This window comes from Bos mutus, chromosome 2, assembly GCF_027580195.1.
Source record: "Bos mutus isolate GX-2022 chromosome 2, NWIPB_WYAK_1.1, whole genome shotgun sequence".
In the NCBI taxonomy this organism is placed as follows: domain Eukaryota; kingdom Metazoa; phylum Chordata; class Mammalia; order Artiodactyla; family Bovidae; genus Bos; species Bos mutus.
In genome coordinates this window covers 64,450,462-64,463,128 of record NC_091618.1, presented here as the reverse complement: position 1 = coordinate 64,463,128, position 12,667 = coordinate 64,450,462, and the positions used below count along the sequence as shown (strand labels likewise).

General features: G+C 41.3%; 1 protein-coding gene and 1 non-coding gene across 6 annotated transcripts in view; one reads left to right on the top strand and one right to left on the bottom strand.

Moving 5' to 3' along the window:
* The window catches only part of CFAP221 (cilia and flagella associated protein 221), a 136,492-nt gene that overhangs the window by 59,835 nt on the left and 63,990 nt on the right, over nucleotides 1–12,667 (top strand). For all 5 annotated transcript variants that reach the window (XR_011466311.1, XM_070380474.1, XM_005894389.3 and 2 more), the window contains exons 9-12: nucleotides 4,684–4,804; nucleotides 4,888–4,999; nucleotides 5,479–5,587; nucleotides 9,229–9,316. Coding sequence is in view for 4 of the 5 variants with exons in the window: in XM_070380474.1 (XP_070236575.1) it covers nucleotides 4,684–4,804; nucleotides 4,888–4,999; nucleotides 5,479–5,587; nucleotides 9,229–9,316 (430 nt within the window). In the remaining variant the exon portion in view is untranslated. The remainder of the gene's footprint in view (nucleotides 1–4,683; nucleotides 4,805–4,887; nucleotides 5,000–5,478; nucleotides 5,588–9,228; nucleotides 9,317–12,667) is intronic.
* On the bottom strand, nucleotides 6,988–7,060 carry TRNAE-UUC (transfer RNA glutamic acid (anticodon UUC)). The gene has a single exon. It is a non-coding gene; the product is annotated as a tRNA-Glu (tRNA).

Sequence of the window (12,667 nt, the reverse complement as noted above, 5' to 3'; positions counted from 1 at the left end):
CGCTTGCTTTTTCAATGATTCAGCGGATGTTGGCAATTTAATCTCTGGTTCCTCTGCCTTTTCTAAAACCAGCTTGAACATCAGGAAGTTCATAGCTGATGTATTGCTGAAGCCTGGCTTGGAGAATTTTGAGCATTACTTTACTAGCGTGTGAGATGAGCGCAATTGTGCGGTAGTTTGAGCATTCTTTGGCATTGCCTTTCTTTGGGATTGGAATGAAAACTGACCTTTTCCAGTCCTGTGGCCACTGCTGAGTTTTCCAAATTTGCTGGCATATTGAGTGTAGCACTTTCACAGCATCATCTTCCAGGATTTGAAATAGCTCAACTGGAATTCCATCACCTCCACTAGCTATCTGGGGAGGAATTATAAATAGCTGTGAAAAGAAGAGAAATGAAAAGCAAAGGAGAAAAAGAAAGATATAAGCATCTGAGTGCAGAGTTCCAAAGAATAGCAAGAAGAGACAAGAAAGTCTTCCTCAGCGATCAATGCAAAGACATAGAGGAAAACAACAGAATGGGAAAGACTAGAGATCTCTTCAAGAAAATTAGAGATACCAAGGAAACATTTCATGCAAAGATGGGCTCGATAAAGGACAGAAATGGTATGGACCTAACAGAAGCAGAAGATATTAAGAGGTGGCAAGAATACTCAGAAGAACTGTACAAAAAAGATCTTCATGACCAAGATAACCACGATGGTGTGATCAGTCACCTAGAGCCAGACATCCTGGAATGCGAAGTCAAGTGGGCCTTAGAAAGCATCACTACGAACACTAGTAGTTAGACTTCTTAAAGAGACTGTTTTCTGTTTTTCTGATTGAAATGTAATTGACTTAACACCGTTGTGTTAATTTCTGCTGTTCAGCAATGTGACTGTTATATGCATATATACATATACATACATATATATATATTCTTATTCATATTCTTTTCCGTATGGTTTATCACAGGATGTTGAATACAGTTCCCTGTGCTCTACAGTAGGACCTTGTTGTTCACCCATCCTGTATATAATAATTTGCATCTGTGAATCCCAAACTCCTCATACTTCCCTCCCCCATCCTTCTCCTCCTTGGCAACCAGAAGTCTGTTCTCTTTGCCTGTGAGTCTATTTTGTAGATAAGTTTGTTTGTGTCATATTTTAGATTCCATATATATAAGTGATATCTTATGGTATTTGTCTTTCTCTTTCTGACTTACTTCACTTAGTACGGTAATCTCTAGGTCCATGCATGTTGTTGGGCATTATTTTGTTCATTTTGTGGCTGAATAGTATTCCATTGTATATATGTACCACATCTTCTTTGTCCATTCATATGTTGATGGACATTTAGGTTGTTTCTGGCTATTGTCCTGGTTATTGTAAATGTGTTGCTATGAACATAGGGGTGCATGTATCTTTTAGAATTACGGTTTTGTCTGGATACATGCCCAGGAAGGGGATTGCAGGATCATATGGTAGCTCTAGTTTTAGTTTTTTAAGGAACCTCCATGCTGTTCTCCATAATAACTGCACCAACTTACATTCCCATTAACAGTGTATAAGGTTCCATCTCAAGGAGACTGGTTTTTTTTAACATCCTCAAATATTCTGGGTTGTTTCCCAAATGTTTATGGCAGAGGTGGTGTCAGAGCTCTGCTCTGTTGAGATGTGAACACCAGGCCACAGCTCATCCCTCACCAAGCATCTCATCCTTGCACCTCACAGCGTGTCCATCAGTATGCATCCCTCCCACCCAGGGACAGGTTCTCCCATGCCTGGGACCTTTCAGGACTCTCACACTGGCCTTACTGAATCTGGGACTGCAGGCCTATAACCTGTGTTATGCAGGGCAGCTGAATCAGTAGGTGCTGAACCAAAGCAAATGGAGTGTCAGAATGCCTAAACGGCAGCAATTTCTCATCTTCTCTCTGAAGTGTCACCGTCAGGTGTCATCCCACAAAACTTGTGCTTGAGGAAATGCTTTCATGGGCAGCATTTATGAACATAGCGTGGTTCTACTACCCCTCATGACAAATAAACAGCTTCTGCAGACATGGAAGCAGCCCTGTCTATACCTATCCATGTTCAAAGTAGTTTTAATTTATAGAAAAGATCTCAAACATTAGCCTGAATCACTTTAATTGGAGGATAATTGCTTTACAATGCTGTGTTGCTTTCTGCTTTACAACAGCATGAATCAACCATAAGTATACATATGTCCTGTCCCTCTTGAACCTCCCTGCCATGCCCACATCCCATCCCAACCCTCTAGGTTGTCACAGAGCACTGTGTTGAGCTCCCTGTGTGAATACAGCAACTTCACACTATTTTACATATGGTATCTATTTTACATATGGTAATGAATATGTTTCAGTGCTACTCTCTCAATTCATCCCACCCTCTCCTTTGCCCACTGTAGCCACAAGTCTCTTCTCTATATCTACGTCTCTATTCCTGCCCTGCAAATAGGTTTATCAGTACCATTTTTCTAGGTTTCATATATATGCGTTAATATTCAATATTTGTTTTTCTCTTCCTTACTTACTTCACTCTGTATCCACCTCCCTAAAACTGACTCAAATTTGCTCCTTTTTATGGCTGAGTAATATTCCATTGTATATATTACCACAACTTATTTATCCATTCATCTGTTGATGGACATCTAGATTGCTGCCATGTCCTGGCTATTGTAAATAGTGCTACAATGAATATTGGGGTACATGTATTTTTTGAATTATGGTTTTCTCAGGGTATATGCCCAGTAGTGGGATTGCTGGGTCATGTGGTAGATTTATTTCTAGCTTTTTTTTTAAGGAATCTCCATACTGTTCTTCAAAGTGGCTGTATCAATTTATATCCCTACCAACAGTGCAAGAGGGATCCCTTTTCTCCACACCCTCTCTAGCGTTAATTGTTTGTTGATTTTTTGATGATGGCCATTCTGACTAGTGTGAGATAATACCTCACCCTAGTTCTGATTCACATTTCTCTAATAATGAGTGATGTTGAGCATTTTTTTCATGTGTTTATTGGCCATCTGTATGTCTTCTTTGGAGCAAAGTCTGTTTAAGTCTTCTGCCCCTTTTTTGATAGAGAGACAGTTGCATGAGCTGCAACAGGTTGTGTATTTTGGAGACTAATTCTTTATTATTGCAATTATTTTCTCCCATTGTGAGTGTAGTCTTTTCATCTTGTGTGTAGTTTCCTTTGCTGTGCAAAAACTTGTAAGTTTAATTAGATCTCATTTGTTTATTTTTCTTTTTATTTCCATTACTCTAGGAGGTGGGTCAAAGAGGATCTTGCTGTGATATATGTCAAAGAATGTTCTGCCTATATTTTCCTCTAAGCATTTTATAGTTGCTGGCTTTCATCCATTTTGAGTTTATTTTTGTATATGGTGTTAGGAAGTGTTCTAACTTCATTCTTTTACATGCAGCTGTCCAGTTTTCCCCAGCACCACTTATTGAAGAGCCTGTCTGTTCTCTATTGTATATTCTTGCCTTCTTTGTCAAAGATAAGGTGCTTATAGGTGTGTGGGTTTATCTCTGGGCTTTCTATCTTATTCTATTGTTCTGTATTTCTGTTTTAATGTCGGTAGCATACTGTTTCGATGACTGTAGCTTTGTAGTATAGTCTGAAGTCAGGGAGTTTAATTCCTCCAACTCCATTTTTCTTTCTTAATATTGCTTTGGCTATTTAGGATCTTTTGTGTTTCCATACAAACTGTGAAATTTTTTGTTTTAGTTCTGTGAAAAATGCCATTGGTAATTTGATAGGGATTGTACTGAATCTGTAGATTGCTTTGCATAGTATAGTCATTTTTACAATGTTATGAATCACTTTTTAAAAACATTTTGGTACAAACAGTAGACATAATTATTCTTTTACACATAAATCAATGTAAAAGTTAAGTGTGGTAAATAAATTTAGCCATGGAAAACCAATAGCTTAGGAATGAATTATGCTGGATGCCAGGAGCATTTTTCAGCATGTCCTATTTTCTACTTACTATGTTCTTTGAGAATGTAAGGACAATAGCCATTGCCCCACTGTTTATTTATGACTATGCTCTGGCATCCTGACCTTGTGTTTATTTTCATAAACCACTGTTTTAGCACCCAAGTTGATTTTGAGTTTTGTTGTCATTTTTCAGTCGCTAAGTTGTCTCCAACTCTTTGTGACCCTATGAACTACAGCAAGCCAGGTTCCTCTCTCCTCCACTATCTCCCAGAGTTTGCTCAAATTCATGTCTATTGAATCAGTGATGCTATCTAACCATCTCATCCTCTGATGCCCCCTTCCCTTGAAATCTTCATCTTTCCCAGCATCAGGGTCTTTTCCAATGAATTGGCTGTTCACATCAGGTGTGTCCAAAGCATTGGGGCTTCAACTTCAGCATCAGTCCTTCCAATGAATATTCAGGGTTTATTTCCTTTAGGATTGACTGGTTTGATCTCCTTGCTGTCCAAAGGACTCTCAAGAGTCTTCTCCAACACCACAGATTGAAAGCATCAATTCTTTTGGTGATCAGCCTTCTTTATGGTCCAACTCTCACATCTATACATGACAGCTAAAAATATCATAGTTTAGATATAGTATTTAATGGACTATAAGTCATGATATTACTGGAAAGAACTAAAATTCAGAGCCTTGAGTTGTTGCATTACATACTAATTTAATATCTGTTTTCAACTCTAGGTTGGAAGAATTTGAAAGAGTAAATACTCTTTCTAAAAAAGTAGTTGTTCCTCCAGAAAAGGCAATGACACGTGTACCTTTTCCCCAATTGCCAGCAAAAGCAAGGCCTCCAAAGATTAAGGTAAAGCGGGCATTATGGTTATCACAACAGAAAGAACAACAGAAAGGCCAAATAATGACTTTTCTCTCCTGATTTGATCTCAGGAAATCGAATATCACAACTTGAGATTTCCAGTAGATTTATTGAATCCATTTGCTGTGGCAACTGTTTTAAACCAAGAACCAGGAAAATTAAAGATTAAAGAATTGAGAGAAGGTAAGCAATGAATCCACCATAAATCAGCTCTGCTGCTACTGCTGCTAAGTCGCTTCAATCGTGTCTGACTCTGTGCGACCCCATAGACGGCAGCCCACCAGGCTCCCCCGTCCCTGGAATTCTCCAGACAAGAACACTGGAGTGGGTTGCCATTTCCTTCTCCAATGCATGAAAGTGAAAAGTGAAAGTGAAGTCGCTCAGTCATATCCGGCTCTTAGCGACCCCATGGACTGCAGCCCACCAGGCTCCATCCATGGGATTTGCCAGGCAAGAGTACTGGAGTGGGGTGCCAGTGCCTTCTCCAAATCAGCTCTGGGCAGAATCTAAAGGAGTTATTGCTTCTCATATTTACTGCTTATGAGCAGCAGCAACAAAACTCAGTTAGAGCCCTGTTACATTTTGCCGTTAGAAATGTTTTTCTCCTGGCCAGTGATTCTGATTTGATTACTGGTGTAATCATTGTTTGCTCCTGCCCTCAGTTTTGGACCAAGGCACTGAGATTTCAAAAACAAGACAAATGAAAGAAGCGCTCTTTGAACAGAAAGTCAGACAGGACACTTGTGAAGAGATTGAAAATCACCTGAAGTGGTAAGTGTCCCACGATTATTTGCATCGAGTGATGGTGTTTTAGCTTTTTATCCATGAGACACAATGAATTAATGAATGTAATAACTTTTTATGCCCTTTGAAACATTTGATTATTTTCTCCCCTTTAATGGACTTTGTTTCAGAGTGAAGTTTCTATCAGGAGTAAATCAATGTGACAACACCATGCTCTTTCCTAAGTGTGACCAGCACAGAACCAAAGTGCACTCCCTCACGCCAGGACACCCCCTCCCTGGGGTGACTTGGGGACCCTGAATCTTGCCCAACTTTCTCTCACCCCACCCAAGCCCCCTGTGCCCTGGGCTCTGAGCTCCAGGGGCCATCTGGGGAGCCTGGCAGTGCAGGTTGGATGGGAGAGGCTCCTAGTGATGCAGGTCTCTACCAGACCACGCAAGACATATCTACATGTACAGACTCAGCTGAAGTAACTGTGGAAACTCAAAAACTGAGTTCAAAAAGAGACTCCTGGAAAGTTTGGTTAGGTGGCCACCCTGTCACGGCCCTGCTTCCTCACTGCCCAGACAGAGAACTCACTGCGTGCTCTGGGGCCAGCCCAGGTGTTCACACCCTGCCACCTCTCATGAGAAACAACCCCTTTTATGAATTCACAGAACCCTGTGAGTCTGTACTCAGGGTCTGGCCTCACTTGAATGGAGAGTATGCCAGGTTACCCAGGACCATTTGAGAAAAAACTCTTTCCCTATTGTAAAAAAATAAAAGGGCACATTATCATTGTAAAAAACTTGAAAACGGTTTTGAAGTGTAGAAAAGGAAAAAGAATCACTATAATGCAGTGACCACTATTAACCCTGGTGTTTTTCCTTCCTTCTGTGCTGCTTTGTAACAGGCTTGCAATCATATCCTAAATTCAATTTTGATCATGTATTATTCACTTAATATTTTCTCCCAACATTTTGTTGAAAGATTTTAAACCATCCAGTGAGACCCACACACACTGATGTATGGTCATCAGTTGTTAGCACTGTGCCTCGCACATAAGCGCAAATGCACACTCAACACACACTCCTTTCATCTCCCTGAGCCGTTTGGAAGTGAGTGCAGGTACTGGTAACCATGAGGCCTCGCCTCTAAAGGCTTTAGCTCCTAAGAACAAGGCCATTCTCCAGCGTCACCATAACTACTTCTAAGAGCTTAACATTGATACCACATTAAATCATCAGCCTGTGTGCACATTTGCCCAGTTGTCCCCATAGCGCTTCTATTCCAGGGATGTTTCGGTTTTTGAAAAGGGGAACCCAAGGTCCAATCAAAGATCATATGGTTTGTATTTAGTTTTTTTATCTCTTTAGTCTCCTTTAAAACAGTTCTCCAGAACTTTTACTATATACTTTTTTTTTGGCACTCAGCCTGTGAGAGCTTATTTCCCTGACCAGGGATTGAACTTGGGCCCTTGGCAGTGAAAGTGCCAGGACCTAACCACTGGACCACCAGGGAATTCCACTACTATATACTCTGAATGTGTGTCAGACTCCACCATGGGTACATTACATATGAGAGGTTGTTTTTCTTTAATTAATTGTTTTTTTTAATTAATTTTTTGGGGGGTCATTGCTACATGCGGGCTTTCTCTAGTTGTGAGGAGCAGGGACCGCTCTCTAGTTGTGATGCACTGGCTTCTCACCGCAGTGGCTTCCCTTGCTGCGGAGCACGGGCTCTAGGTGCGTGGGCTCAGTAGTTGTGGTTCACGGGCTCTAGAGTGCTGGCTCAGTAGTTGTGGCGCACGAGCTTTGTTGCTCCACAGCATGTGGAATCCTCCCAGACCAGGGATTGAACTCGTGTCCCCGTATTGGCAAGTGGACTACTATCCACTGTAACACCAGGGAAGTCCCCCAGAGTTTTTTTTAAAGTGGGATGAAATTCACATCACATGAAATGAACCATTTTCGTCATTTTAATGTGTACAACCCCAGAAGTTCTTAGTATGTTCACAGTGTTGTACAACCATCAGTACTTAGTTCCAGACCTTTTACATCCCTGCCAAAAAGAATCCTGTAAGCATGAAGCAGTCATCCCCCCATCCTCCTGTTTCCCCTACCCCTGGCAACCACTCAACCACTGTTTGTCTCTGGTATTACCCCTTCTGGACATTTCATATGAATGTAGTCATATAATATGTGACTTTTAGTAACTGGCTTCTTCACTGGGCTTCCCTGGTGGCTTAAACAGTAAAGAATCTGCCTGTAATGCAGGAAACCCAGATTCAAGACCTCGGTCGGAAAGATTCCCTGGAGGAGAGAATGGCTACCCACTCCAGTATTCTTTCCTGGAGAATTGCATGGACAGAGGAGCCTGGCAAGCTATAGTCCAAAGGGTCACAAAGAGTTGGACACGACTGAGCCACTAACACTTTCACTTTGTTCACTAAACATGTTTTCAAACTTCATCCATGTCACAGCATCTGTCAGTACTTCATTTATTTTTATGGGGAATAAGGGTTTGTTTTATCAACATTCTACACTGTGTTTATTCATCAGTTGGTGGACATTTGGGAGGTTTCCAGTTTTGGGCTATTTGAAATGATGCTGCTGTGAATATTTGTATACAAGTTTTTGTGTGAACTTACCTTTTCAGTGCTCTTGGGTGTATACATAGGAGAGGAATTACTGGGTCTCAAGATAATTCACCTATAACTTTTTGAGAACAGCCAGTCTGTGTTCTACATGACTACACCATTTTACATTCCAGTTTCTCCACATCCTTGGCAACTCCTGTTATTTTCCTTTGTTATGATTGCTATCATCATCTTTGTCAACGATCGTAGCCATCCAAGTAGGTATGATGTAGTCCATCACTGTGGCTCTGATTTGCATTTTGACCCTTACTCCTTAGGAGGAAAGTTATGACCAACCTAGACAGCATATTAAAAAGCAGAGACATTACTTTGCCAACAAAGGTCCGTCTAGTCAAGGCTCTGGATTTTCCAGTGATCATGTGTGGATGTGAGAGTTGGACTGTGAAGAAAGCTGAGCGCCGAAGAATTGATGCTTTTGAAGTGTGGTGCTGGAGAAGACTCTTGAGAGTCCCTTGGACTGCAAGGAGATCCAACCAGTCCATCCTAAAAGACACCAGTCCTGGGTGTTCATTGGAAGGACTGATGCTGAAGCTGAAACTCCAATACTTTGGCCACCTCATGCGAAGAGTTGACTCATTGGAAAATACCCTGATACTGGGAAGGATTGGGGGCAGGAGGGGAAGGGGACAACAGAGGATGAGATGGCTGGATAGCATCACCAACTCGATGGACATGAGTTTGGGTAGGCTCCGGGAGTTGGTGACAGACAGGGAGGCCTGGCGTGCTGCGATTCATGGAGTAGCAAAGAGTTGGACACGACTGAGCAACTGAACTGAACTGAATGATGAATAAGATTGAGTGTCCAGGTCTCTTTATTCATAAATATTTTAGCATGTGTCACTGGAAGACAAGCTTCCCTGTGGGGAGCATGTTGTTCACTCTACTTGTGTTGCTGGCATCTGCAACTTCTCTCTTCTTTGGTGTGCTCTCCTGCATCAGCTCTGCAGTTCAGCTGAGATCCTCCATCCTGAAATCGATTGTGGTATTCTGATGGGTTCTGGAAATTGTTTTTGGTTTTTTTTCTCCCCAGGCAGGTGCACCTCGGTAAGGATCATATGTCCTTTAAATTTAAAAAAGACATTTATGAGGAGCGGCAAAGAGTAAACAACAAATACAAGGTCAGAATCACTGCTAATCTGATATCATTTATTTCACCAAATATTTTTAATTCCTGCTATATGCAAGATGTCACAGCTGAAGGAAAAAAAAAATCTTACAGTTAAGTTGGAAGGGGAGGCTGATAACATGCCCACCATTAGCAGTGAATTGAGGCTGGCCATACCTGTCACTGGAAACATCCTCTAAGTAGTGTAGCAATTCAAGGGACAGCGAGAGAGGACTCATCTAACTAGAAAGCTTCCTAGGAGACACAGTATGGTTTTGAAAAGTAGTAAATAAGAAACAGGCATCCAATTCAGAGTCAGGGAATGGCTCCAATTTGGGCTGGAATGCTGGGCATGATCTACAGTGCATGGAAATAAGAGACACAGAGACAGCAGCCAGGAGCCACACCAGAGCCAGGTCCAAACTAAAGCTGGAGGCCCAGGCCAACAGCAGGAAGCTGAGCAAAGCAAGAGGGATGGAGGATTCAGATTGAGTGGGCATGAGAGCCCAATGGCACAGACACTCAAGGGTGGCGACTTCTTGCTCAAGGGAAATGGTCAGTAATGTTCACTTCTGAGATGTTCATTATAAATAAGTAGAGTCTGAATAAAGATACAAGGAGTCTCTCTCTTTCTTCTAACAACACCTTTGCCAATCCCTTTTTAAAATTGCCTATTTTATTTGACTTGTGGTTGAGGAGAGTTAGGTCTCTCCCTACAAAATCTGTGTTTTGAACCTGAGATCCACAGTCTCAAACTCCACATGTGTTTGAGATCAGCTGTGTTCATATAAGAGCTGAACTTATATGAGTTCAAATGCTGACAACCATAGATGTCTCTCATTTCTGTTTTGTTTTGTTTATTTTACTGAAGTATAGTTGATTTTGTTGAGGTTCAGTCACTCAGTCGCGTCTGATTCTTTGTGACCCCATGGACTGCAGCATGCCAGCAGGCTTCCCTATCCTTCACTGTCTCCCAGAGTTTGCTCAAGCTGATGTCCATTGAATTGGTGATGCCATCCAACCGTCTCATTCTCTGTCACCCCTTCTCCTCCTGCCTTCAGTCTTTCCCAGCATCAGGGTCTTTTCTAATGAGTCAGCTCTTCACATCTGGTGGCCAAAGTGTTGGCGCTTCAGCTTCAGCATTAGTCCTTCCAGTGGGATATGCACACTCCAGTGGAGTATGCAGGATTGATTTCCTTTAAGATTAACTGGCTTTATCTCCTTGCTGTCCAAGGGACTGTCAAGAGTATTCTCCAACCCCACAGTTCAAAAACATTCATTCTTAAGCACTCAGCCTTTATGGGCCAACTCTCACGTTTGTACATGACTACTGGAAAAACTATACCTTTGAGTATACAAACCTTTTTGGCCAAGTGATGATTCTGCTTTTTAATACACTGTCTAGGTTTGTATAGCTTTCCTTCCAAGGAGCAAGCATCTTTTAATTTCATTGTCCACAGTGATTTTGGAACCCAAGAAAATAAAGTCTGTCACTGTTTCCATTTTTTCCCCATCTATTTGCCATGAAGTGATAGGACTGGATGCCATGATCTTTGTTTTCTGAGTGTTCAGTTCTAAGCCAGCTTTCTCACTCTCCTCTTTCAGCTTCATCAAAAGGCTCCTCTTTGCTTTCTTGCATTAGGGTAGTGTTATCTGCATATTTGAGATTATTGATATTTCTACCTGCAGTCTTAATTCCAGCTTGTGCTTCATCCAGCCTGGCATTTCGCATGATGTACTCTGCATATAAGTTAAATAAACAGGGTGACAATATACAGCCTTGACGTACTGCCTTCCCAATTTTGAACCAGTCCCTTGTTTCACGTCTGGTTCTAACTGTTGCTTCTTGACCTGCATAGAGGTTTCTCAAGAGGCAGCTAAGGTGTTCTGGTATTCCCATCTTTTTAAGAATTTTTCAGTTTTGTGATCCACACAGTCAAAGGCTTTAGCATAGTCAATGAAGCAGAAGTAGATGTTTTTCTGGAATTCTCTTGCTTTTTCTGTGATCCAGTGGATGGTGGCAATTTGATCTCTGGCTCTTCTGCCTTTTCTAAATCCAGCTTGTACATCTGGAAGTTTTCGGTTCCCATATTGTTGAAGCCTCACTAGCATGTGAAATGAGTGCAGTTGTGCACTAGTTTGAACATTCTTTGGCATTTCCCTTCTTTGGGATTGGATTGAGAATCAACACTGAGTGGCCTTAGTCCTGTGGCCACTGCTGAGTTTTCCAAATTTGCTGGTATATTGAGTATAGCACTTTAACAGCATCATCTTTTAGGATTTGAAATAGCTCAGCTGAAATTCCATCACCTTCACTAGCTTTGTCTGTAGTAATGGTTCCTAAGGCCCACTTGACTTCTTACTCCAGGTTTCAGGATATCTGCTTCTAGATGAGTGACCACACCATCCTGGTTATCCAGGTCATTAAGACCTTTTTTGTACAGTTCTTCTGTGTATTCTTGCCACCTCTTCTTAATATCTTTTGCTTTGGTTAGGTCCATATGTTTCTGTCCTTTATTGTGCCCATCCTAGCATGAAGTATTCCCTTGGTATCTCTAATTTTCTTAAAGAGATCTCGTCTTTCTTATTCTGTTGTTTTCCTCTATTTCTTTGCATTGTTCACTTCAGAAAGCTTTCTTATCTCTCCTTACTATTCTTTGGAACGCTGCATTCAGATGGATATATCTTTCCTTTTCTCCTTTGCCTTCACTTCTCTTCTTTTCTCAGCTATTTGTAAGGCTCATATTAGTTTCAAGTATACAGTACAGTGATTCAGTTATACACACACACACATATATGTATATATATTCTTTTTGAGATTCTTTTCCCTTATACGTTATGACAAAATACTCTATAGCTCAAAATACAGTGTAGCTCCCTGTGCCATACAGTAGGTCCTCTTATTTCCAAATAAGGTGTTAATGTGATGGTTGGAATAGATTTCTTGAAGTTCAATCTTTATTTATTAATTTTTAATTTTTATTTTATATTGGAATAGTGCTTCTCTGGTGGCTCAGTGGTAAAGAATCTCCTGCCAATTCAGGAGATGCAGTTTCCCTCCTTGGGTCAGGAAAATCCTCTGGAAAAGGAAATGGCAACCCACTCCAGTATTCTTGCCTGGGAAATTCCATGGACAGAAGAGCTTGGCAGGCTGTAGTCCATTGGGGTTGCAAAAGAGTCAAACATAACTTATTGACTAAACAACAACATAGTTGATTAACAATGTGTTAGTTTCAGGTGTGTGACACAGAGATTCAGTTATCATTGTTGTTCAGTTGCTAAGTTATTGTTCAGCCACTAAGTTGTGTCCAACTCTTTCGGACTCCATAGACTGCAGCATGCCGGACTCCCTTGTCCTTCGCTA